This window comes from Paralichthys olivaceus, chromosome 2 (assembly GCF_024713975.1).
Source record: "Paralichthys olivaceus isolate ysfri-2021 chromosome 2, ASM2471397v2, whole genome shotgun sequence".
Classification (NCBI taxonomy): domain Eukaryota; kingdom Metazoa; phylum Chordata; class Actinopteri; order Pleuronectiformes; family Paralichthyidae; genus Paralichthys; species Paralichthys olivaceus.
The window spans coordinates 26279220-26306883 of record NC_091094.1 but is presented as its reverse complement, the minus strand read 5'-3'; the positions used below and the strand labels follow the sequence as shown (position 1 = coordinate 26306883).

General features: G+C 39.8%; 1 protein-coding gene across 1 annotated transcript; it reads right to left on the bottom strand.

Moving 5' to 3' along the window:
- Window positions 1-250: 250 nt before the first annotated feature.
- Window positions 251-27605, bottom strand: hdac11 (histone deacetylase 11). Its single transcript, XM_020086400.2, has 11 exons — window positions 27420-27605; window positions 25969-26028; window positions 25694-25842; window positions 24257-24357; window positions 23207-23323; window positions 19094-19136; window positions 15401-15477; window positions 14216-14278; window positions 5470-5566; window positions 4283-4461; window positions 251-2904 (listed from the first exon to the last, which is right to left on the bottom strand). Exons 2-11 carry the CDS (start codon window positions 26022-26024, stop codon window positions 2662-2664), a joined length of 1125 nt encoding a protein of 374 aa, XP_019941959.2. The 5' UTR covers window positions 26025-26028; window positions 27420-27605; the 3' UTR covers window positions 251-2661.
- Between the last annotated feature and the right edge of the window lie 59 nt (window positions 27606-27664).

Below are 27664 nucleotides of genomic sequence, written 5' to 3'. Positions count from 1 at the left end.
TTCTAATTTGGTCAACATCTTTGTCTTGTCTCATTCTTCACCCTGAGCTGTCTCAACTGTCCTAACAAAGGATATATCAGACGTCTACAGCTCTGTCCATACCTGTATTCTCCTGTCTTCCCTCAGGTGGCTGCTGTAATTTGGGAAGTTGACTATGGCTAACTTTGATCTAGATAAAGATCTGAATATAAAATATTCAGAATTTATATATATGCACAGAAGAGCAAAGAAAAACCAAAGTGCTACAGAATAGTTAAAAGCAAGACATTTAATGTGTTTGGCTTACACAACACTTTAAAGAATAAATTATTTGGCTTGAATATAAAATGTGGTGTCTGGTGAAAACACAAGCAGCCAGACAACCAGACAGTGAGACTTGTCCAAAGTGAACCAACAGCATAACTAAACAACCTGGCTCAACCTGAAGTGGCAGGATCTGAAATGTCACTACAACCATGATGGATGTTTTGAACAGTTATAAGAACTAGACCAATATGTTTGGTTCACTTTCAGGCTGATTATTATCTGTTCTGCTAACGTAATTCTAAGTTAACCACAAAGCTGCAGTAGTGGTTGCTGGGAGTAGTTTGTTTTTCACAACCATCACAGTTTTGTTGATTGAAACTTTCCTTAGGTCTAAGCTATGGGGTGAAGTGGCTTCCCATTCTAAATCGTTCTAACAAATATCACCTCGTCTATATTACTTATAAATTCATTCATTTTGGCAGAGATTAACCGATCTGGAACTAAGACTATATCAAAATGTCGAAATATCTGGTGTTTCTTGCCCTGTAGGACTAAGGTTTTGGACAATGCAGCAGAATTCTCAGATGCAAACTATTTACTTGGCCAATAAAATGTATTTATTGGTACATTATCAATACATTGATTTATGGCAAAATAAATGGAGAAATTAATGGACAAGGCCCACACAACATTTTTGCAGTTTCCACAGTCATACTATTAACTCCATCTGTTTCCTGTCTCTCTCTGATTCACCAACATACCATGTGTATATTGGTGGATCACATGCGTTTACACACACACACACAGAACAAGATACAGTCTGCATTTGAACAAGATAATTTAGTGTCTTTTGAAAGCAGTGACGTTGCTGCAGCTACTGCATCAATAGTGATATCCAAATTTTAAAAACATCAACTTAGTCTCCTACTGTATGTGTAAACATCATTAAGGGAATTCTGAATGTCTCACTACAGCAAATCAATCACATGAAAACAAGGCTCCAATGGTCGGGTCTGCTGTATAATCACTGAGCATTTTCTGTTTTTGCATTTTGATGTCTACATCAGGAACACATTGCAAAAAGACCTTTGATTTTCAAGAGCTTGGGAATGTCGGGTGAACCCATATACAAAAGTTAAAATGCTCAGAGTCAGTGTTTTACTGTTTCAAATCTAATTTGCGGCGTAAGAGACAAAAAACCAACATTACTACGATGATGAAATCACAGTGATCTCCCTGTAAACATTAACTGCACATATCAGTGTGGATTTAAAGCACCAAGTGCATCAAGAAGTAAATAAGCCCATCAATGGTTGAACATGATTTACAAAACACCAAAAACTCATTAGTTATTACAATATTATCTAGAGGAAAATCTCCAATTGATACTGCAAATTATGAAACATAAATGTAACATAAATGGGCTAAAGAAGACATTCAATTATTTAAGAAGGTTAAAGATCATCATATAATCATGTTTGGTAGTTACACTTTTCACAAACACTTATTGTTCTTATTCTCAGATGGAGGATAATTAACATACTTCCCATATTTCTGCAACAACAGACCTTTGTACCATTTCATGGACTCTTAATAAGTCATATTCTTCACAAATGACATAAGTACATTTCCTGAGATGAAAGACTGCGTCTCTAATACACAGCCCTGAACATACATTTAACATAACCCCATTGTTCTCCATTAGATTAAAATTTAAACACTCTTTTTGTGGCATGTGAGAGTTTAAGTTAATCTGCTATAGCCAAGAGAGTGTTATTGTTTCACACCTAATTCCGTCTTTCAATGATTATTCCCTTTAATTAATCACCAACTTAAACATTAAAAATGTAACAATGCTTGAGAACGTTTTGTTGTACATGTGCAAACACGCATCCTTCCTCACAATATTACTGCTGCCTTCAAACATCACAGCTTTAGAGGTCACAGCTGTGAGTATTGGCCTGCGGTATATTTGCTGTTAACTACGCATACGCAAAACAGCTGCTTCGTCCACAGAAATCAAAGCGACAATTATGCAAAATGTAAAACCCACATAAAGGTCAGTGACAGATATGGCGGAGCTGCATTGGCAGAATGAGAGAAGTAAGCTCGCCAATTTCAACATACAACCCAAGTATGCACGATCATATCTTTTGTTGTCTTGATCTTAACATTAGCCAAACGTCGATCTCCTAGAGTGTCGCCGTCTTTGCTTATGTATATATCGCACACAAATCTGGAAGTGGCATAAAGATCACTCTGAAACTTTTGCAGAGCTCTCTACAGTCTTTAGTCCGGGTAACTGGAATCCTCCAGTAACATGCAGTAACAATGCAAGTATGTGAACAATTCCGTTCACGACCCAGCCGCTCGCCTACACTCACGCATGGTTAAACAGCGAGTATACCCCAGGCCTTACACAGCGGTGAATGGTGACCCTGCAGGTCCTGAGTGGGACAGCATACTGGTCACAGGCAATGACGAGCCCTCCCCCTCCAGAGCTTCTGCTCCAATCAAACCCTGCTGGTGCAAGTTGAGAATGGAGTCAGCGATGATGCGGGCTGTTTTTTTCTGGTATCCGCCAGATGTCACCATGAGTATTGGGATGCCCCGTCGCCTTGCAGCTCGGAACACTATCTCATCTCTCTTTACAATACCCTGGCAAAGAAAAAGAAAGAAAGCTGTCAATGTCTCCATTGCTTCAGATAGTACCCGTAATTTCTGTGAATTCTTAGAAACTGTTGGCTGACGTTTCTATCTACGCTGCTTTTCTCCCCTGAGAAGGGAGGGGAGGTCTGAAAGAGGCCTGATAGTTCCCATATCTCACTGCTCCGCTGTGGAGCACTAAGCTGCTCAGAGCACACATCAGGGAGGGACTGAGAAGAAACACACACCCCTGCTTGTCTGGGGACTGAGTGCAGAAACTTGTGTCACGAACATTGTGTATTATTGGCAGCACAAGCGCTAATTTAAAAAAATTAGGCATGGCAGGAACTCATGTTCAACCAGAATTTAAAAAAAAACTATTATTAAAGCTACAGTGACCAAGAGTGTTCTTTTTAGGCAATTTACCAGCCTCAATCAGAAATTTGCTATGCAACACACAACAGTGCACCATCCCCAACACCTTTGGCAAATTCACATGATTTGATTCATTACATTCTGGCAGCTGTAGGATCACAGGACATCTCTGCCCACAGGAAGTGATAAATCCAAATGTGTCTCATTCGGATTAGCTCTCAGTACGTTCTATTTTTTCTTCCATCACAGCAGATAAAAAAAGTCAAATCTAGCCTTAAAGTAGATTTATAAAAATGAAACAGGAAAGTGAATAAATCTGTATATGCTTTGCTCTTTAACTACTACTACTAAGTAAAGCCTAGTTCACACAACACAATTTTCAGCCCGATTTTCTAGTCACAGACAAAAGCTCCTGATCAACGCTTGATCAGCAGTCGTGGTATGTGAACTCTTCAAAGACACAATTAGAGAAGCTTGGCTACAGACTCTGATCTGATTTCCAATCTACTGGAAATCGAGCTGGAGTCAGTGACAACTCCAGCTTCCTCCAGCCAATCAGAGCACAGGATAGGGTGAAGGTGGTGAAGGGTGCCCCCTGATTTGTAAAACTGGAGATGTCTGTTTTCAGGTGAATCAACCATGTATGTGAGGAACAGGATAAGACAAACTCAGTGCAGCTTTTATATTAACTGCATCAGGTTCGCACAGAAACCTATTATTTACAACAGTAATGTCAACAGAACTGCTCCATTCTATAGCAAGACGATGCAGAAGAGGATCAGTCGGACTCACTGTGTCTCTTCTCAAATGTGTTTTTGTGATTAAACGTAGTCCAGTCGAGAGTTTCTCCAGGGGAGAGATTGTAGCAATTGTACAGTGGGAACAACGCAGCCATCAACTTTTAAGGTAATGTAGAGTCAACTCAACTTAACTAACAACTGCACACATGCGTCACAGATTAGTTGCCACTTGCATGGTGAATGTTTAGAAACCTTCCTGCAGTCTAATCCAGTACCTGTGGTGATATGGAGAGTCCTCCAAGCGGGTCCCCATCCAAGATGTCTGTCCCTGCATTATATATGATGATGTCGGGTCGGACCTCATTCAATGTTCCCTCAGAGTGGAGCTCTACTTTCTGAAGGTACTCTGGGTCTTCAGTGCCCCAGTCCAGCTCCACCTTCCTTTTTATAGCTCCTGAAACACGGATAATGATGATTCATTGGAGATCCACACCATAAAGCCAAAGAATATGGCTGCATTCAAAAAACCAGCAGTTATGAAACAGTAGCAGTTAGGATGAGCTCAGTCCACAGGCCTCATACTCTATACAGATTAATAATTACTGTTCCATGCAACATTATTATTTGAACGAAAGCTGAGCAGAGGATTTTTGAGAACTGAATTCTTACATGATGTTCAGGTAGGTAATTGTTTCCTATAGAATGGTGCAGCAGTGGTTCAATTAATTAGTATGTACTGTATATTTCCAATAATTAATGCAAATGATGAAAAATGTTAATTAGGATCCCTTTATGTTTCACAGTTAAAGCAGAACTAAGCTGCACAAGCAGGAACGAACTATGCGTAAGCATGTGAAACAAAGTTTTTCAAGTCTGGTCCAGCAAGTTTTTTAAAAAAGATTTTAAAATGTCTGAAACTGTAAGTGTCAGTCTTTGGAGGTACAAGGAAATACACGTGTCTTGGAGGAAAAATATGAAGCAGAATAAGACTGTGTTGTTTTATCTCAAACAAGCCAGAATATACATTTATTTCACTTGAATAAGGAGACGAATATGAGATGTCATGAATTCAATTAATTGTACAGAGGAAGACAGCTGGGGATGAGGAGGAGTGCATTAAAGACAGGACTATGACGTTTGGTCTGAGGAGCAAGAGTGGGATTGGTGTTAAATGCTAACATGTGGTCGCTGTCAAATCAGATTTAATGTATTGACAAGTTCATTTGTGTAAAAGCTGTGATTATGGTGTTGCAGGGACGTTGTATATTTTCCGCTGAGTGCGAAAGGACTGAGTGGTGGTGCTGAGGGAAATCACAGCATAATTAAAATGGCACTGAGTGACATCTAGGGGCTACCCCCCCTTCAGTTCCTCAACTGCCAAAAGGCATCAGGGGGAACGGAGAACTCTGTCACCAGATGCATCACAGTAAATCCTTTAACACAAAATAATGCTTGCACTCACTTTTAGCAAATCCATCCCCGGGATATATGTAGCGATTATACATATCCATGATGAACACTCGACTGTCATCCATGAAGTCACGTTCATGCCCATTTCCCTGTAAAAGAACAGTATTACAGGACACCCTATAACTTGGAGTGTTTTGCCAATCCTCTAAATATCTTGAATGGGCCGCAGCGCACACAGGCGTCACACAGACCCATCTGTTTACCTGAGATATGCCACGCTGACTGACAGCATCAGATGAGAGATAAACTGTCTTATTGTCTGTAGGCATTAAATATTGAAATACTTAATAAAAAACTCATGGCTTCTTCATCACTTTTCATTTCCTTTCCTACGTTTGTCATCCAAAGTGTCTGGCTGCTGTCAGGAGGAGATTAAGCACTGCCCCGCTGTCTATTACTGAATGAATAAAGGAGAATGTATGGGACATGCCAGGCAGTTTGGTGTCGGCCAAACATCGTGCGAAAGTAAGTGTATAATCCATCCGGAGATACTGTATGCAAAATAAGGATGTTTTCTAATGTGTTGTCTACACATCGTGATGCCTGTCGGCCCTAAGATCAAGTCATATGATACTGAGCCCTGATGTAAAAGAAACAGTTCCAAACTTTGGGATTCTGTTATTTGCTTTCTCTCTGACAGTGAATTGAGATTATCTGTACTAGCCTCAGGTTTGTGTTTTTAGAATGGAGGTAGAGCCAGGAGCTGATTAGCTTAGTTTAGCATGGATAACGACTGGAAACTTGGCTCTGTCAAAGGTAAAAAAAACACCCCTATATATACCTTGAAAAATTAGTGAATAAATTGCTGTTTTGCATTCCTTTAGCTACAGAAACAGAAAAGTTAACATAATCGTTTGTGGTTTAATGTGAAAGTGACTTGTACTCGTCTAGATGTTTCCCTCGTATTTTAGTCTTCATGCTAAGCTAAACCTCCCGTTTCTAACTTCAGAGTTAAACACAGATATGTGCTGGTGTTTCTCTTATCATTTAACTTTATAATATAAAGCTAGGGTTGGTAATCCTGGAAGAACTAGCAAGAGCACTCTTAACCGTGAAAAAATGCAAATGGAACATCCCACCCCCTCCCATCGGACCTCTCGCCAAAGCTATGCCCCTAAAACACACAAACAAGTACTGCCTGACAACTGCTAGAACACGACTCTTCTGTGACTCACTCGCTAACTTCTGGCTATTGTCTCCACTTCGGTAGTGTATGTCTCACTGGCCTGTGAAGACACGAGCAGGGTGCAGGCAGGCAGGTTAGTGACAAACAGGTACGCCAACCAATCATTTCATTTGATTATAGTTATCGAAGTTGATACAAAACCTACCTAATAGGATTAACATATTAAAGCCCTTCTTGTTGCCACACACCCCAACATTTGCAGCCTCAGCTAAAATTCCCATTGCCTTATGGTCCTTTCAAATACATAGACTACTCAGCTATAAAATGCAATATATAAATGCATTACAGCATAAAACAGCATAACATAATAACATTTGTCAACAAGCTCTAACCTAGATCATTCATTCATTCAATAATGTCCACTATTCTGGGCCCTGTTGTCCAAAATTCTTTTAGAACTACAATGATCTTATCTAATCATTGGGTTGTCTGATTTCTTGGATCCTGAGTTTTTGTAAGTGTTTCCAGTGTGTCCCTTTTCCTTTCCATGGAGCAGATATGAAGGGTTCTGTTTTGCCAAAACATAAACTTTGGCTTCAGATGTCTTTGGAAAACTGGCGACTGTGAGTAGTTGTCAAGTTTCCGAGGGGTAACCAGGATGGACCCTGGGATAATTATGGTGTGGCATAAAAATCACTATATAACATGTGTTTGAGTAGAAAATACAGGGCTTTATAAAGGCAAAGCTTACACTATACAACTGTACAAATGTAGTGCAATATAGAGAGTATCTTCCAATTAACCGAATATTTATCATTATATTTTTATATTCAAACTTGTTTTTAAACTTTGTGTGTAGAGTTGCATTGATTGATTGTTGCTGACGGTTTTATTTATATATTGTATGCAGGGCCTGCCACTGAGGAGTTGCACTAAATTTCATCTGTGATGATAATAAAGGCATTCTGTTCTATTCTATAATACAAGTGTCCCAAATTACTGACTATTAGGGCTGCACGATATCAGGAAAACATGCGATAACATTGTTTAATTTTGCAATGACAATACGACAAGCGATAAATTAACATAAACAGTCCGATGCTATGGACGCTGAGACGACAGACAGCTCCACAGCCAGGAGAAGGTGTACAGCCTGGTGCTGTGCACATAAGTCATAGACAAAATGAGCCGTAGCTACCTGGTCCTGACGTGACTGATTAAACAGTGTAAATGTGGTTAATCAAAATCAAACTGCTGATGACCAAGCTGTGTTCAGTGTCCTTCGAAAACAAGAATAATACAGAATAATGTTTCATAATGTTTCAGAACGTGGTTTCTTGAACAGTTGTATGTAAAACCTTTGGTCAGCGCAGGACAAATGATACATGTTGTGGATTTTTCATGCGAGAAGAAGTAAATGTGACCGTTGACATTATTTGTTTTTGCGTTTTTTGTTTCTACCCTTCATTGAGGAATTTCCATTCATTCCTTGCACATCACTTCATATCTTAGATAGTTTTGTCTGGTATGCATAGCATGTCTATCGACTCACAAATTTCCAGTTAAGTTCTAGTCGGTGGCTAGGGGGCTGCTTTTTAGTTCTGACCGGTTGGCAAATTCTTGTGGATGCCACAATGGAATAATCTTTTTTTATGAAGTAAAAATGTTAATTGTGCATGGAAATTGAAGCCGTTTAATATGTAATTTACCCAGGGTGAAACAAAGGTGACAGTGACTTAAGAGTATAGATAAATGTGAGTTATGCATTGGACTTCATATGGATGAAGTAACAAGCCCATGCAATACTGAAGGCTCCTATGGGCTTCCTTTAGACAATGACTAAGTGAACATGTTAGTGAATGTTCTGCCCCACCTCTGAAAGACAGCCTGAGACATAAATCAGCTTATATGTCGCCTAAGCTTCTGCTGCACGCAGTCTTATTAGTCTTATCCTCCCCCCACATAATGTAGTGTATAATAAAAGATTGCTGTTTCACTGCCATTTGTTAGTGTCAGCTGAAAGCCTGGACTGCAGCCTTCAAACAGGCCTTTCCTTCAGTTCTGGAAAAAAGATATTCTGCCTTACAGAGTTCTAACATCTTATATACACCCATCTATCACTACTTAAGGTCCAGTGTGTAAGATTTAGGTGAAATAGAACTATTGGCAGAAATGTAGAATAATCCTCATGATGTTTTCACTAGTTCATTTAATCTAAATTATATGAATTGTAGTTTTCTTTACCCAAGAAAAGGTCCTTTATATTTAAATACTTTATATTTACATTAGGTCCTCTCTAAAGAGGCTGCCATGTTTTTTACATTAGTCCAGACTGGACAAACTAAACACCTTTTGAGTTTTTATGAAAACTGAAGCTACCACAGGTTCTTTTTCATGTTTGGAAGGAGAGGGTGAGGTGAGGGGTGTTCAGCTGCAACATGCAATTCCAACACTAGATTCTACACACTGTACCTTTAACACAACTTGATCAAAGGAGCAGGATGCCAACTATTACTACTTCAGAGAGGAATAGAAGATGTTTTTCTGAGGTTTACAGACAGGATGATAGTGGAGGGGAGTGACTGATGATCACCTACAACAATTTCTAGACATAAATGGTAGGCCTATATATGGTAATTCATTATTAATGTCAAGTTTAACTCAGTGGCAATAGCACATTTCTAGACAGATATATTGGCAATATTGCATAAAGAGATAATAATGGATAGATATGCTGTGTATAAAGATACTAGGGCTCTCCTCAAACATTATAGATTTGAATTACAAGTAGAGAAACCCCAGAGTTGTATCTCATTTTGTCAGGTAAACCAATGCACTTCTTTTGGGCCTATATCACTGAACATGATGCAGGATATAAGCATGCAGGTTATAAACATTCACAAATTGAGTGTTAATATCAATTAAACAATCTGTAATGGGGAGACGAGGAGAAGATGGATGGAAGCTCAACGCAAACAATGATGATGCAGCTGGCTGGGGGGGTGCATTGTAGGAATTTTTTTTTTTTAATTTTAATAAATATTAATATAAAGTATTGTAGAGTAATATTAAGTTCCCATAGATCTGATAAGAAAATGGCAAACTGTTTGAATGATAAAACATACAGTTAATATAACTGGAACTGGAATTACTTTAAATACAGTTCCATCATCATTCTCGAGGCTGTAATTTGTGGTTTTGTTTGCCTGGATTATAAAACATTGTTAAGTGTTTAAAATATGACACATTATTCCCTATACAGATGAGTAACAAATAAAATAATATAGCATTTACAAGAGATACTTTTGATATTTGATTACTTTAAAATCTTCCATGTGTGATTGGTTGGGTTTGGATCCGGTGATTGACAGCCACAATCATTGATCATCCTTGGTGGAGCTATCAGATGTTATAATCTGTCCCAAAGATGTGTCTGATTGATTTACTTCTTGTCTATATATGCGTCCTAATTCAGGGGCTAGTTCAGTGACGCTAGCTCTGCCGCTCTTCACAACGGCAGAGATTAGCTTTTGTACCCCCAAAAGTGTCGACCATTGCCTAAAAAAGTTCACAGATAACTTTAGGAGTCCTTTTTTTCACCACCATCCTCGTCCCATAATCTTCTTGAGTCGTTTTGTTTCAATAACATTAAATACTCTTCATTTCCAGCCATGTTGTGTCTGAAAACGTAAGCCCCACAACAATCAGCATTTGTTTCATTTGTCCATGCATTTATTAAGCTTTTACCTTTATTTTGTCACTATCCATTAAAAAAAGTGTAAAAATGTCAGAAGCACTTTCTGATATAGCCTACTTCAGTATTACATATTCCTCAGAATACTATTGAGTCAATACACAAATTGTGCAGCATTGTTTACCCAGGGTAATGACAAGGTCAACTGTTATTATTTCTCATTAGTAAGTTCAAGTTGGAAAAGTTACCTTCTCACAGTCCACACTGCACACACAGCTCATGATAGACAAATAGCAATATGCCTTCAAAGCCAGGCTCCAGTCCTGCTTGTTATAAATTACACTTAAAATGGATTATTATTGTTTTGCTGTCGACTGGGTGACTGAGCACTACAGGCTGTGAACCTAACTCAGGAACATTTAATGCTGATCACTGCACACAACTGCACTTAAAGATGAAACAGCAACTTTTAGTCATGTTAGAGGTTATAATTAGGATTTTACTTTGTATCACTAATATTTCCCTCTGCCTAATTATCTGCTGAGAAGGCCACTTCAGGCCAACCTCCATGCCTTCATGGAGATTTACTCTTTTGTTCTTCTTCATGAATTATTTACTCCACATCTGAATTGATCTCCTGCTTGTCAATAGGTTAAGGCGCATCGTGATCAATGAGCAATAGCTCAAAATGAATAAGGCTATTAATCTGGAATAGACCTCAGGAACCTTGAGACGTCATCAATGTGCACACAGTTCTCAGGGCTAATTGGTGCTGGATACGAGTCATTATATGGAAAACACAAATTAAGATTAAACAATGACAATCAGACTGTAAAAATGTCAAGTCATTGTTATCTACAGCTGGGGTGAGCTCAGTCCATCAATGCTGCAAAGAGGGAGAACATAGTGCACAATATACACATACAAGGAACTGTAACATCTGCTGTGTAACGTTCACGCATTTTAGTGTGACACTTCCTGTTTTATTCAGTTTTTCATCACTGTGTTCATGGACTCCAGCTTCACTTCCTCCAACAGTTCAGTGTCATGCCACATACCTGCAACTTGCACCTCATCACCACTCACTTACCGAGTATATGCTTATACTCCACTTCTCTGCTAGATTGTCTTTTGTTGCCACCATGTACTGAGCTCTCCTACATTTTCCCAGAGTTGCTTCCATTGAATTTGTCTGCTAGTTTTACTGAATTGTTTTTCTCTGTATAACCTTCGCCAGTTTCAGTAAAGACCTTAATTGTCCCTGTGTTTGGGTCTCCTGGTTTCAGCATTGTTACAAGAACATTGGTTTAGATTCCTGCTCTTCTGTTGTATTATTTGCAAACAGCAACATGTATTATATATATTTCCTTTATGGCCTGAATTCACAAACTACAACAAAAGTTAGAGGCCTTATCATAGCTCTAAAGCCAGGGCATACACTGTGCGATTTGAGCCCTTTTTTCAACCATGTTCTGAGCGGGGCAACTAATTAGAGTCTGACTGAGTTTCAGCTTCACTGTCATGTGTACAGGGGGGTGCAAGGAACTTCAGATGTAGTTTATGGCTGGAAGTTTTGCACAGCAAGCGAGAAAAAGAGGGCCAAGAATGAGCTAGAACACTACAGTAATCAGAGCCTAGCTAGTGATTGACAATACATTACTGTGGGTGTAGAGTTGGCTCCAAGAGCGCCTCCAGCTCTACCAGTGAGGGTAAATTGGCACAGCTCTATTGGCCAATTACTTTTTATATCCAGGGATACAATTGGCCAATGGAGAGCTGACATGAGGGGACACACACAGGGAGGGACTGAATGTGTTTTTGGCTTTAAGTTTCCTGAATTTATTCATCACCAATCATCACCAATATCCCTGGTCACTAATAAACATGTTAAGTAGCAACCAGGTGTTGTGTACTTGTGTTGGGAGCCCCCCTTGGCAAGAGCCTTTGCCTCAAGTAGCCTTAAAAATAGTTTGTCTTCTCTGTTTTGGAGGTTTGTTAAAAAACAAACATAATTTTCCTCTTTGACAAAAACACCGGTCCAGAGCTGGTCCAGTGGAACCGACAGTGACAAAGTGTGAGCACATAAATTGTGAGCTTTGGTTTTTCATCTCAGTCAATTGTATACAGTAATTGGAACCTGCTGTCGTTGACACCATTGACATCAGCAAACTACTCTATAGGTTTGACGGATACAATGTAAACAAGAGATCACCTCTTCAAAGTGCAACATGAAATCAAGCTGATTTACACTGTGTTTTTAGCCTAAAAGTCCACCGGAAGTGGCTAAGCTAGCGGACAATGGTGTGTCCGAGGGTCCGTGAGTGCACCTCATAGAAAGATATCTATATCTCGGATATTTAGGCTACAAACATGGTGTAAATTACCTAATTTTCAAGTCGACTATGGATGTCCGGGCTTGCAGACACTTGGATGAGACCACACAAGCAGTATGGAGGCATGTAATGTTTTTTCTGTTGTTTTATAACATCTGAAATCTCAGTCATCAATTGTATCGGATTCGGCTGCTACAAAGTTTACTTCTGAGACTCCATATGTTTTTTGTGGACTCAAACACTTCACCCACCCCTTCATCGGCATAGTGGTGAGTAGATAATGAGTGAATTTACATTTTTCAGTGAACTATCCCTTTAAGTAAACTTGGTTGAGTGTAGAATCATTGCCGAGACTAAAGGAATCTTCTCAAATTTAACAAAATCCTTCTCAAAAAAAAATAAAAAATTTAGTTAAAAAAAAAGTGGTCTGTGCATAAATACTTTCTGCCTTGTGGGAATCAGTTAAGGATCTTAACATGTCATTGTACTATGTCTAATTCCTGATATGAGCGACAGGAACTATTTTACTCTGACTTTCTCAACTACAAGCAGCTCTGAAGTATGGGTTCACTTAAGCCGGGCATACACTGTGCAACTTTAAGATTATTGTTTAAGTCCTCCAACTTCGCATAGTCATTGAAGAGGAGTGGATCAATATTCCACAAGCCACAATCAATAACCTGATCAACTCTTTATGAAGATGTGTTGCACTGCGTGAGGCAAATGGTGTAATACTGACAGCCCCCTCCAAAAATACCACATGCGAAACTGTAGTTCAGGCCCTAATAGAGGTCTGCACATTTCAGAGTGGCTTTTATTGTGACCAGTCCAAGGTACATCTGTGCAATAATCATGCATTATAATCATCATCTTTTGATGTAACACCTGTGAGGTGGCCACTAACACAGATTTTAACAAATTTGGGAGAGAGAAATAAGCCTTTAGTTTGCATAGAGGAAAATTCATAAAAAATATGAGTGAAAACAGGTGTTGAGTTTATATTATAGTGTATTTATCATTAATGCACTGGTATTATATTTATTTTATTACTAGGATATTCTTACAAAAACTAGATGGATACACAAAGCATAAGGGTATACATGTATGTGAGGGCATGCTAAATGTTGAGTACTCTTAAATGAGTGTGACAGTTGTGACAGTGGTCGCTGGCTCAGCTGACATCGTTACGTTCAATAAAGCTTATTTTTAAGTGATGAATCTAAAAGCCAAATAAAAATCATAAGTAGCAACATTGTTGCTGCAGACCATTTAAACTGTTTGAGCTTTTGCTATTTTTTCTAAACTTTTAAAATCATAAAAAAACTAAATGAATATTTCAAACACATCTAAACCTACAAATAGCTGACATTACTGCCAAAACAACCAAAGCCTGTATGCACTCAGCTGTTTGCCAGTGGAGATGTTTTCAAATAAATTCCACTGAATATGACAGTAAGGGCCAATTTGGCCCACAGGGAGCAACATTGATTGGTGGGTTGGTAAAAGGAGGGTGATCTTGTCATCAATGTCAGCTCCTGAACATCAATGCACATCGACACAGAGAGAGGTAATGGTATCGGCTCACCTGATGAGCATCGAGATCGATGATGGTCGCCCTGGAGATGCCTTCCACTCTCTCAAACAGAAACTGAGACATGAATGAGAAAAAAAAAAAAAATTCTTTCTGAAGATTACGCACTCACAGCTTGGATCCTCACTGAGGGATTCCAAAGTCAAACTTTTACTTCTGAGACAGAGGTACTTCTAAATTCAAACTTAGAAACATCCACAATAACCTGGTTATGGTCATACTCATCTATTGCAGAAAGCAGTGGGATGTCTTTCTGAGATCTACTTATTGTCACAGGTTACAGGTGCATGGTAGAAATTGTACACATTACTTTTTTGGCAGTAATGTTTGGATTTGGCAGCAACAGTGTTTACCCCTGAGACTCTTGAAGAAGTGATTTTTAAGGACTCAAACACTTCACCCACCCCTCCATTGGCATATCATTTTGAAGCAAATTTCGATACATAAAGAATAATGACACCATGAGCATTTAGTTTGGTACCCTATTATCCAAAAGGTCTCTATTGGTTCTATACTGGCCTCAATTCCATTATGCAGTTCTGACTGCCAATAGATACTTCTCTTCACCCCAGTAGCTCAGGGTAGTGTTGGACGAAGGGGTCATGGGGTCAATATCCACAATTCTCATTCAGTACAAAGCTCAATTCCAAGGTCCTGATGAAAATTACAAGTAATTGCAGAGTTTTATTGCTTATCAATGTGGTTTCCATTTTAAAGAGGAAAGTTGTGTTAAAGGTTCAGTGTGTAGAATTTAGTGACATTTAGTGGTGAAGTTGCATGTTTCAGTTGAACACCCCTCACCTCACCCTCTCCTTCCAAACATGAAAGAAAACCTCTTCAGTCATAAAAACTCAAAAGGTGTTTAGTTGGTCCAGTCTGGGTTACTGTAAAAAACATGGCGGCCTCCGTAAAAAAGACCCGCTCCCATATGTAAATATAAATGGCTCATTCTAGGGTAATGAAAACAATAATTTGTACAATTTCGATGAAACACTAGGATTATTTCATATTCAACAATCGATCCCTTTCACCTAAATCTTACACACTGGACCTTTAATCAATTCGATAATAACATAATCTCACTTTAATCATGGAAGACTTTTACCTGAATCTGAAAAACGGAATTCTCCTGTGTGAATGTTTTCAATGAGGTTAACCTGTCAACAACATGAGTCTTACCTTGACGGCCAGAGTGATGTCAGCGTAGGCACAGAAGCCCCCTCCCTTGTCACTGGAGCAGTGGTGGAAGCCTCCTCCTGGGAAACAAAGAAATTACCTGACTCAGTGTCAGGGCCATTAGACCAATCGAGCAGGTCAATGCACATCTGAGGGGTCTGTTGTTCAAAATGACCATAATTGGTGATGTAAAATAGGCTGTTATTGAATAAATTTAAAACGGTTGCACTTCCCTTGTGGAGCAACAATTGGCATATCGACAACTGGATGGAACTGTTCAATTGCTACCTCAGCAGGAATGCACAGCGATGGAGAGATAGACTATAATGGAGAGGGGCACTATTTTAATTGGGATGATAACCATTCATTCGGGTGAAGAGTTATTGTCCCCTCTGCCCTGCTATGCTCATGTTCATTAAACCATAGTGTAGAGTAGAATGTTAATACAGGCCAGTAAGCCGATGAGTGAAATATGATAAGCATTTATTGCCTCCAAAAATAGTCTTCCATAAAGCCTCTACAACCTCATAGTGTTGAGACACACAATATGCAGATGTCTGGTGCATCTGCATATCCTTTATATCTTCATTAAAATCATGTTTATTGATGCAGAATAATATTTCCCCCAATTCATCAACAGAAGGTGTGAAAGAGCTGAGTGAGCAAGACGTACAAAGTTAAACTCTGATGGGCTGTTTTGTTTTTTGCCTGCTTGGCACAAATCAGGAAGGAGGACTAAAGCATGACCCTGGTTTTTCAGCCAAATACTTCCCACTCTATCAGCCCGACCACTGATGGCAGCGAGTCAAGAAGGAAACCCAACAGCAACACCCCCAAAAGAAGTGATAAGATGGTATCAACATGAATTTAGGGAACACAGTTATATATTATTATAATAAATGAGTTTTTTTTTCAAAATATAATACATCCTTCTATTAAAAGGTCAAATTATGAAGAATCAGTTCTGCAAGTGTTCAGTGTTCACTTTTATCGACTGTATATCAAACCTGGCAAATCGCGCTGACAATCACCACACAAAGATACATAGGTCATGACAATGATATCAGCAAGGGCAAGTTTCTCAGATCTCAGAGAACCTAGTGAGCTGCAGGAAGAAGGTTCAGGACAGATGTCTCAAGCAGAAGCAGTTTGATGATGCTCAGGATAAGCAATACAAGTTACTGCTATGTAATGCCACCCAATTATAAAGGCTGCACTTTTACAGGGTGCATTAAAAACCCAAATGTCCTCACACGGCGCAAGGTCACCATCACCTCTGTCCCAGTTTACCCAGTTTATCCAGAGTTCTCCTTTCACACACGCACATATTAACTCTGCTGCATGGATCAGGTGATTTTGTTTACACCAACCCAACACTGCTCAAACTCTCTTGACATCTTCATCTGTGTCTTCTATGTGTGTGACACCGCTGTTTCACTTTGTTTTTTCATGATTTTATCCATCGGACATTTATGACATGTGGCAGATTTAGATGAGATTCCGTCAAAGTGATCCTCCTCATATTGCATATTGAGTAAACAATAATAGGAAAGATGACTTTGACGACCAAAACAGTTTATCCTCGAATCAATGTGAATGTGTGTGCCACAGTCAAAGAATTTCGTTCAATCTGTTCATGTGATATCCCATTCACAAGAAACATGCGAAAAAAGATAACATGGGATTCGTTCCGTATTTGGAATTTGAAATGTATTCCATTTTCTTCTGCAGAGGCATTTCAAAAGTAAACATAGGTGCAGACCTTTTAGAAATATCACCTTTTCATTAGTGTTATGTGATAAATTTGAATTTGTCAACAAATACAAAGGAGACAAAAAATAGACCTGACAAGCAGAGGTGTGAGGCAAACCTGAAAAGTGCTTGCTACCTAGCTGAAGGAATAATCTTCACCAACAGCTAGGGGAGGTGGATACGACTCTGGAGCACACCAGGAGAGGGTGACACACTTCAACAGAGAGCCCTCATGGAAGCAGCCATGACACAACATAACTAAATGTGGGAATATGCTTAACTACTTTTTTCATCTGAAAAAAAGACCACTTTAAAGAAACTGAAGCATGAGATCATATTTCATGCAGAAAGGCTGCTCACAAATCAGGACGTTGTTGAATAGCCGATGGGCACCTGTTAAGTGCAACAGTAAATGATGGAACCAATTCAAAACCTGCAGAAATCACCTGAGAGAGGGAAAGATTGATCGAGGAATTACGGTGAACACAGCGACTTCTCCCAGAGTTCTACAGACTTTATACTAGGTTTAAATCAAAGAGCTAATTTCAATTTATTCAACTTAAACTTCCTTTATTGATCCCACAAGGGGGAAATTCTTTTTACACTAATTTCACATTTTTATACACGCAGTTTTACCCACAATCCCACACACATAGAGGGCTCAAAGACATGCACATTTTTTGAGAGATATTGTAGAGTGATGGGCAGCCCCAGGAAAAGCGCCCTGTGAGCAATTGGCGGGTATGGTGCCTTGCACCTCAGCAGTGCCCAGGAGGTGAACTGACACCTCTCCAGCTACCAGTCCACCTTCCATACTTATGGTCCATGCTGGACTTGAACCGGCCACCCTCCGGTTCCCAAGCCAAATCTTTTATGGACTGAGCTACTGCTGCCCCTGCACTGACAGATTATATCAAGGTGAAAGACAAAGACACTAAGGACCTAAGGGAAGGAAATTGCCAGGCTAAAGGTGGCGGAAGAGCAGGAGAAGCAGTTTGTCCCTGTGTCAATGGTCCAAGACCTCCAGGAAGAGACCAGCGTCTTCCCCCTCAAAAAACTCCTGGAGACAACAACAAGGAAGGCTACAACATGAAAAATAGGACAGGCAACAAGCACTTTGGATGGTCCATACAACCTGTTTTATTTGATTTCTTGGTAAATTAAGATGATGTTGCCATATTAAAAACATGGCTTATGAAACTGCATCAAACCATCAGTCAAATAGTGTGAGCCTTCTGTTGCACAGATGTTTCATGTCTGGGTTTCTTAGCTAATAATGTAGCGAAACAAAGGGTTTCCAGTCAAACAGTTCAGACCAGTGACAGAATTGAGAGGCTGCACCTTCATAATGTGGCAGGTGTGATGATGTCTCCTCGTTTTACTAAAAATATCAGGTACCTCCTTTAAAATAAGGAAAAAAAATACCTCTTCAGCTTCAGTGTCTAAAATTGTAAGATTACACAGATTAAATCATAAGTTTAAAGACTGAATGTGAGCCATAGGTAGGAACCAATATTACTGTTTCTCCTCAATACTGAATAAAACCTAAAATCTGTGTATTTGCAGAGTTTATATCAGATACTATTGCCCAAGATACTATTTGCCCAAATATAAATCTGTACCTTGGCTTCATAAAACTGTATTGTAGGTTTGGTTGTTACCTGAAATCATTACTGCAGTTGACTGCAATCTGTTGTTTCTGTCATCATGCGTTTAAGAACAACATACTTTTGAAAGGAAACCATTCCAGGCAAATATAATCCAGGCTCGAAGGTGTATTGTGCATAATAATGTATTGTGTCTGAGACATGGCTGGACCATATACTGTAGGCTCATATAAAAATGGTGAGACACAATAACAGGTCACATACTTTCCCCTATTGGAGGTAAATCATTATCAGCTTAGTACAGATGGACTGATTTTCTAATTATTCCAGAACTTACCCACATTTATGGCCCACCCTCGGTCAACAGCCAATTTCCCTGCCTGTGGAAAAAACAATATTTTAGTTCAACATTTAATATCAACATAGACAAATGCATAAATGGCCCTGAGATGCAGCATTTCAATTTATAAAATAAAAAATGCAGCAACAAAAGTCAAGTGTTTTTTCTCTGTGACCTTAAAGGTACAGTGTGTAGAATTTAGTGATATCTAGTGTTGGAATTGCATGTTGCAGCTGAACACCCCTCACCTCACCCTCTCCTTCCAAACATGAAAAAGAACCTGTGGTACCTTTAGTTGTCATAAAAACTCAAAAGGTGTTTAGTTTGTTCAGTCTGGACTAATGTAAAACACATGGCGGCCTCCGTAGAGAGGGTCCCCTTAATGTAAATATAAAGTATTTAAATATAAAGGGTCTTTTCTGGGGTAAAGAAAACTACAATTCATACAATTTAGATGAAAAGAACTAGTGAAAACATCATCAGAATTATTCCACATTAAATTTCTGCCAATAGATCCCTTTCACCTCAATCTTACACACTGGACCTTTAAAGTGATTGATATTTATCAATGAATACTTAGAAATTAGAAATTTGTCCCAAGGCAATGCATTCAAAACAATAAAACAATTCAAATACTGTATGTGGTCACCAAGGTTCTGTTTTTCCAATTTGGAAATCTGACCTCTAGCTACATAGGAAACATACATAGCAGTAGCAAGAAAGACTATATGAACCTTAGTGTTAGGCTGACAATGGCAGCAACCTAAAACAAGCTCTTACAGTAGCTGTGGATCAGACCTGCACAATGTTTTAGACCAACCTACACACATCATACACACCAGATGACCCCATAGTAATGTCTCAGAAAAATCCACATTGATGAAGGAAGAGGCAGTTAAACTGTTGAAAAATAGAGGTTTTATGCGTATTGGTCAACTATGTGTGATTATAGATAACTTGCTTAGTAAATTAGAGATTGTGGGCAAGAGTTCTTTTTTGCCTTTTTACTGCTGATGCATCTAAATAGAAGCACACTGACACACACACTGATTCCTCTCTCTCTCTTTGTTTCTCTGTGTGTGTGTCTCTCGCTCTCTATCTGATCATGTTGACGTATTAACCTCCAGGCTTTATGAATGTGTGTTGACTATGGGAATGTAGCTTTAATGACATGTGAAAAGTTGTGGGTTTGAGTCCAGCTATGGGCAGAACTCTTTTAGATCTCACACACACACACACACACACACACACACACACACACACACACACACACACACTAATATAAAAGCCCCTAAATGGTTAGAGGGCCTTGGCAGGAAACCTGAATGGAGGCTGGACTTTCAAAATAAACGTTCCCAGATAGATACATGACAGAAACTTCTTGCATGAAATCTCCCTCTTGCTCAACACGGCAGTCTCTCTCCAACCAGCACCAAGCATAGGCAGACATTCAAAATTGATAGGGAGTGTTTTTCACTTTCCATGTAACTAAAAACAATACATATATTACAGGAGCTTACTGGGAAATAGGAATGAGGCTGGACTTTCAAAATAAAGGCCCCTGGATGGTGATAGGACTGCTGTTTGCATCAATTCACATCCAAACTGAGTTATTACACACACTGACTCCTCTGCTCGCCTGTCTCTCTCTTTCTCTCTTTCTCTGTCTATCTCTCTTTCTCAAGCTGGGTGCAGTGACTATGTGCAGCATCTCAGAGTCTTTTAGCCACCGTGAGGTTGGACCATTGTGCCTAGTGACACAAGATCCAAAACCTGAGCTCACTGACCATGTCCACCAAACCACATTAGCTGGAGAAACTGCACTGGAGCAATATTTTAAAAGATGAACTTTTGTTCAACAAAAAAAGCTGTATCCTGAGATTCTACCCAAAATAAGTAAGACATTCTTATCTGACACCATAATCACTGTAACAAGGAAAAAGGAAACGCTGTAAAAATCTAAAAGTATTGCTTTAAATTTCAATGTAATAAATACTGGAACACATATGTAACATAACATATAATTTCCCAATTAGTTATCATACAGACCCATGTTAAAGCTATTATTCAGAGAAAAGATTTACAGGCAGTGTTTGTCTCACATGTTGATCCATTTAATCTTTATGTGCATGGCTACACATGAAGAAGCTGTTATTGAGGGCTGCTCGCTCCACTGGCTGATCCTCTTGACAAACCACTAATGGCTTATCTAATACATGTCACAAATAAGGGGCATTGTTGAGAATATGGTTAGAGAGCCTTCAGACCACTACACTGTTGATGGACAAATGTGATAAAATGGATCGTTAATACCTGAGACATGTCCGATACTTCCAACAGAGGGTTCCATACTGAATGTCTCAATCGAGGAATTGTGTTGGCAGATTCTCTTTTCAAAGGCAGGTCAAGATTTGTCAGTGGCATGGAAAAGTGGGGTTCTCTACGATGTATTTGTGGAGGATGCCTGAGAGTAGGAGATATAAGCTGGGTAGATTGTGTATAAATGGCAATCGGGCTCTCTGATAGATGAGTAATAAGACTTATTAGCATGTATGCACACACCCTGGCCATGGCTCAACACTCTGCTTTGTCTGGGATAAACAAGCACTTGGTGTAAGAGAGTTCCATATTTTACCTCTAATTTCATCTGCACAGCCCAGAATGCACCTCTTAGAGAAAAGACCTGATGTTAGGTGATATAATTTGGAATGATGTCAAGTATATCTTATGAAAACCATGCAATGTGCCTCATTTACATAACCCTGACTTTGTGCACAAGCGTCCATACTAATATTGCATTAACTTCCCATTTGTTTTTTTTTGCTTCGTCGTCCTTTTTGAATAACAAGGCAAACAGAGATGGATCCCAGTGTCTCACCATGCTCCATAGCAAACAAAGTGAGCTGCACAAAGAGGACTTTCTTCCATCCAAACATTATGTCACGGCTTGGGCCATTTCCATGGTGTTCTTTGTCCCTCCTCTTCTTCCCCCTCCTGTGTGTGTGTGTGTGTGTGTGTGTGTGTGTGTGTGTGTGTGTGTGTGTGTGTGCATGAGTATGTGTGGACGTGGGCGTGGCTTTGACTCCTGTCACCTGGCGTGAGCCCCACACCGGGGCATCTATGGTCAACAGTCTTAAGACATGTGGGGTTAGGTAAATGGGAGACCACACCACTGTGTTGCTAACAAAGAGAATTAAACAGACCAATAGGACAACAGTGTTTGCCATTAGTTGCCTCCACTGTGGTAGCCCGCCATAGTCAAAATTGTGCAATTTGGCTCTTACTTAGTACTTTGTACCATTACTTCACTGTAGAGCTGTGTGCAAAACCACACTATGACTCTCTAAGCTTATAATCCACAACAGTGTCTATGAACAAAGGCAGAAATGTGCATTCACACTGTTTTCTACAAGAATACCTGACCCGGTTTCTAAATATCAATCACTGTCGAAACGAGTAAGCATAAGCTTGTTTTTACTACCACAATTATCCGTGGAGGTTAAGTAAATAACATGATTGTCTCATGTGACATATGCATAATAAAATGTTATCTCTATATAAAAGCAACATAATACACTACACCTGTCCATCATGAGAGATAAGGCAGTACACGGTGGACAACAGCCCAGTAAATCTATTCAGCTCAACTCTTTATTGCCAACTTAGTGATCTATGCTCTGCACTGATGCAGATCTGCAGTACTGCTGCTCTGCACAGTTCAGATCCATTAGGCCATGACTGAATGTTTTAAATAATACAGCCTGATACCAAAATTAATGTGTTGCTCCTAAGGTTCAGAAGTGTTCTATTGCAAAGTAAAATTAATTATTATAACTATGATATGATATAAATATTTCTGTTCCATTAGAATAATGATATTTGTTGTGAATAATAGAACAACAGGGAGGTTAAAGATTAACTGAGCTACTGAGTTAAAGTCTAAAGACATTAAAAGTTGTTTTAGAGTACATTTGCCTGTATGCAATGGTGGCTGGGTGTTGAATCTGTGATCTGTGAGGCAAATAATTTTGGTTTCTTCCTTTGACAAATTAAGGTGTAAGACAGGAAAAATAGAAGCCTGTGAAGTGCATGATGCCTGCGGACACCTACCATTATTGTCCCTCCTGTCTGTGTCCGTAAAGGCCTCAACACCTTCCGCTGCACCAGAAAATTAGGCAGACACATGAGAGGGGGGATTTCTGTGATCGTTGCCACCACCAGTGACCACTGTAGTGAACAAGAACACAATCAGACACTGCATAAATACCTTTTTCTGTGCAATGACTCTCTCACATATATGGTAAATGGTAAATGGTTTGTATTTATATAGTGCTTTTCTAGTCTTGGTGGACACTCAAAGTGCTTATAAGGCAAACACAACCACAAAAGAACCTCAGGAGTTAGAGAAACACATTTTTAACATGTGCACACCCAGGTGAGGGTTTGGATTTAAAAGGTGTAGAGACGTTGACTAAAGAAATACACAATATTGCCAGGGGGTTTATGAGAGCGCCTCCACCTCACATGAAATGAGACGGTACCGAATAATTCAAATTCACAGCAGAATATTTAGGTACCTCTGATCCCTGCAAGATTTGGTTCTGGCTGTAGAGGAGCAGGAGGGAGAATAAATACTATATTTGATGATTGAATTGCTGTTATCAGCTTTTCCAGCTATGACAGATTTACTACTACATCTTGGTATATCTCTTTCACAAACAGCTGAACAGCAGCTTCCTAAATTCACACAGATCCAAATCAACTCCTAGAGCTGATGAATTTAAAGCACAAGGATGTGACTGAGGACCAATTCCCCTTTGGAATAATCCACTGCATTCTGATGAGAACTCCTCATGACCTCCTGCATTACTTACAGGTGGAAAAAGTTAAAAAAATCCCAGGAAACAAAGTCTTTGGATTGAATTGCATGAATATTATTATGAAATGTGAACACAGGGACTTTCTAGTTTAATAAGAGTCATGTCACTTAAATCCTAATGGATCCCTTGTCCCCTCACTGCCTCTGAGTGATGCATGTGATACACAGAAGAGAGATGGATGAAAAAGAAGAGAGGCGATGAAGAGCTGTGTTGAACATGCCATGCAGTCATAATGAGTGGTGCACTGAAGGTAGGCAGAGTTCAGGAGAAAAACAACTACCTTTAATCTGTTGAGGTAACCTTTGGTGTGAACCACCAGCAGATCCTCCTCAGTGGCTTCAAGGGCTTCCACGATGTTCCCATCGGTGAGGAACTGCTCCTCTGTGACATGATAATAATCATGATATTATTAATGGTCAATACTGGTCCTCAGCAGAGACTGGGGGATGCTGATAAGGCCAATTTTAAAATGTACATAAAACCAGTGAATAGAAGTTACAATGAGATTAATGTGCTCTTATTTTTTTGGTTTCAGTAAGAAGTCTGGCAGCTTTATTTTAAACAAGCTATAATTTATGCAGACTCTGTTGGCTCAGGCTATTACAAAAGAGATTTTCAGTCGCTCACATGAGGGGGAGTAAAGCCATGTATGACAGGCTCTAGATTTCTACTGAATAAAGTTCATCTGATGCAAAGTCTCCTGAACTGCAAAGATCAAGGCTGTAGGGATGGTAATCCTGAAAAGGCTATCAAGAGCAGGCTGAAATAATACAACTGATACGTCCCACCCCCTCCCCCTCCCATCAGCCCTCTCATCACAGATATGGCCACATGAATGTGCACAGCCGGACAACTGATAGAAGAAGACTCGCTTCTCTCTGACTCGCTTACTGACTTCTGACTCTCTCTGCTTCAGATGTGTACGTCTCCAGCTGAAGACTAGGTCAGGCTAAGTGAGAGCACGGGCAAGGTGACTGTCAGTCAGTCAGTCAGTCACACAGGTCCTTTAGCGACTGACAGGTACGGCAGTGATTTCATGAAGGCATAATGAAGTGACTGGTATTTCTTCAGCTTTATTTAGAGATTGGGACGTTAAAAGAATTTCAACAAATAAGATTAAAAAAAGTTTCAGAAAACAAATTACCAACCATTCCTTTAACATGCATTGCCAAGCTGAGCTGAGGTGGTTGTCAAAGGTGACAGAAATATGTTTACAGTCCAGGCATTTGAAGACCAGTTTAAGCACCATTTACAAAATAGGTTCCATGGTATGTTTTTCTAAGAAATGCAATATCATCTACTTTTTCTATAAGTTATTACCAGGGTGTATTTATTAAATCCAAGGTTTCCCTCTGTAAGCAGAAGCTTTGTATTTGCACTCTTCAGAGGGTTTTGTGAATTCATTAAGCACTTTGTAGCTAAAATAATCCATGGTGCAGATTGACAACAACTTCATATGAAGTCGTGCCAGTTTGTCGGCAACTATCCATGGCCTTGAAACCCACACGGGGCTTCATCTGCTGAACTTGCTCAGACTCCCAGAGGGAGTGTTCTTTAATCATCTGCGTTCTGATGTGCTTCTTCTCCACTTCTACACCTACACATCACCCCCCAACTGTTTTCTCCATCTCTCTTTGCCTTTCTTATCCAATATGAATGATTTCACATTTACAGTACCAGTTTGGGGACATGTCCTCCCCATCTGCCTCTCTCTTACCTTTCAAGAAGCGGATGACTTTCCCCCACTTCCCTGAATCAAATGGATGGAGCTTTTCAAGGCCCATGAAAGTGATGTTGTAGTCCGGGTGGTACACAATGGGCAGACATGTTCGTGGGATGCTGGCGTACAATCCAGTGGGGTGAGAGCTGAAAGGAGATTGTCAAAAAAGGCTTTCAGTACAATACTGCTGCATTACATTTACATGAAGTGATTTCCCCACTGGCTTAATGAGCACCACTGGCACTTTCATGCTGTTTGTTTGTGCTGCTCACCACTTTTTCCCTTCACTATCTTCTTTGTGAGACATGTTTTTCGTGCATTGCTGCATTCATCTGATGAAAAAAGAGAGAAAAAAAAAGCTTACAGGTAAATTCGCACACATATTTACAGATGTAAATTTTGATAGTAACACAATGAATATCACTGATTCTAATGGAATATGATAGATCATTTAAAATGATGTAATTAAGCAGCTTGGTATGTAGATATCACAGTGTCCATGTTACTGCACATGCAAGAATGGTGATAAAAATACTACCAACTAAACCGACAAGTCTTTGCATCAGTCTGAATGTGGAATGAATACCTTACTGTTCATCTTATCGATTTCACATTTGTGTATTGTAAATGGCCTAGTGCCATTAACAATGTGTAGTGTAGATTGTGTTGCAGTGTTGACTTGCGTGTAATTTGGACATATGATACGATCAATATTATTAAAGTTCAATTAAACAGGCAAACACTGCTCTGTAGCACTCATTGAGGGCAGGGGAGTGCACCTTCAGTCTGCGGACTGTCCCCTTCCACGGCCTCCGATAAACTACAGCAGCGGTCAGCAATTAGCGGCAAACAAGCTAAATTTGTCCTGGGAGTTCAATTTGATAATCTGATTATTTATATTTTCTACATATCTGACTGACACATACCGCTGTCTTGGCGACAACATTCATAGAATCACTTTCTCTTCAGCAATTTGACTACAAAGTAAAAGCACACCGTTCATTTTGTTGTTGCAATGCTTTATGTCAAGATAAACTACAGAGTTTATATTTGAAAAAGCAGTGAACTTGTGTCTGAATATTGCATTCATAGCTTAACAGAACTCTGAAATAGCCGGCATGCAATGAATGGAAAAAGAACACTATAGCTCAGGAAATAATTCCAATGAAGCAACACATATGAATAGTGCAAAAGCTAATTCAGTTTCTGAAAAATACTGACTGTAACATCTTTATCACTGCAGATAAACCAGGTGGGATGACCGTTTTCTAACCTCACTCTGCATTACAGACTGTTTATACAAATATCTGCACACAATGTCCAGCACACAGATATTACACAGTGTCAGTATGTGGTACAACTGTTTGAGGGGGACTCGCTAAAGACGAGAATCATTCTGAAATATCTGTGCAGCTTTCACACACACCAAGAGCTCAGATTAAGTACAGGCAGGCTTAGAGCAGTCAAAAGGCTCGCGCATGCGCAGTACGTTGTGTACATTTCCAACGACGCAACAGCAGCACGGACTGCAAACGTCTGTGAGTCCAGTGATTTCAACCGACAGCAATCTACCATCGAAGGAAACAACAGACATAAGCAGAGCTGCTGTGTGACACAGAGAGGGGGGGGGGGGGGGGGGGGGGGACACAGGCTGCGACTCACCTGCTCCTCTGTGTGTGTGTGTGCGTGTGTGTGTGTGCGTGTGTGTGCGTGTGTCAGTCACCGAGCAGCTGCTGGAGTACAGAGGCAGCGGAGACAGTCTGTGTGTGTCCGTCCTCTCAGGCTCAGCTCGGGTGGACAGCAGCAGCTCGAGAGACAGCGTCTTTTCTGGACACTGTCTCCGGGACTGTGATTTATATCCTCCTGCTCCGCCGCTGCGCACTGTGCGTACAAGCGTCGGGTAGTTCTCGCGAGCGCCTGCCAGTTACGCTCCTGACGTAAAACTGGAGTAGAAAGCGCTTCTTTCAC

Coding starts and splice junctions, on each gene's coding strand:
- hdac11 (XM_020086400.2), bottom strand. CDS start 26,024: ATGCAGCAATGCACGAAAAACATGTCTCACAAAGAAGATAGTGAAGGG. Junction 4,462..5,469: donor CGGGGATGGATTTGCTAAAA/GTGAGTGCAAGC, acceptor TCCGTGTTTCAG/GAGCTATAAAAAGGAAGGTG. Junction 2,905..4,282: donor GACTCTCCATATCACCACAG/GTACTGGATTAG, acceptor TTTCTTTGCCAG/GGTATTGTAAAGAGAGATGA.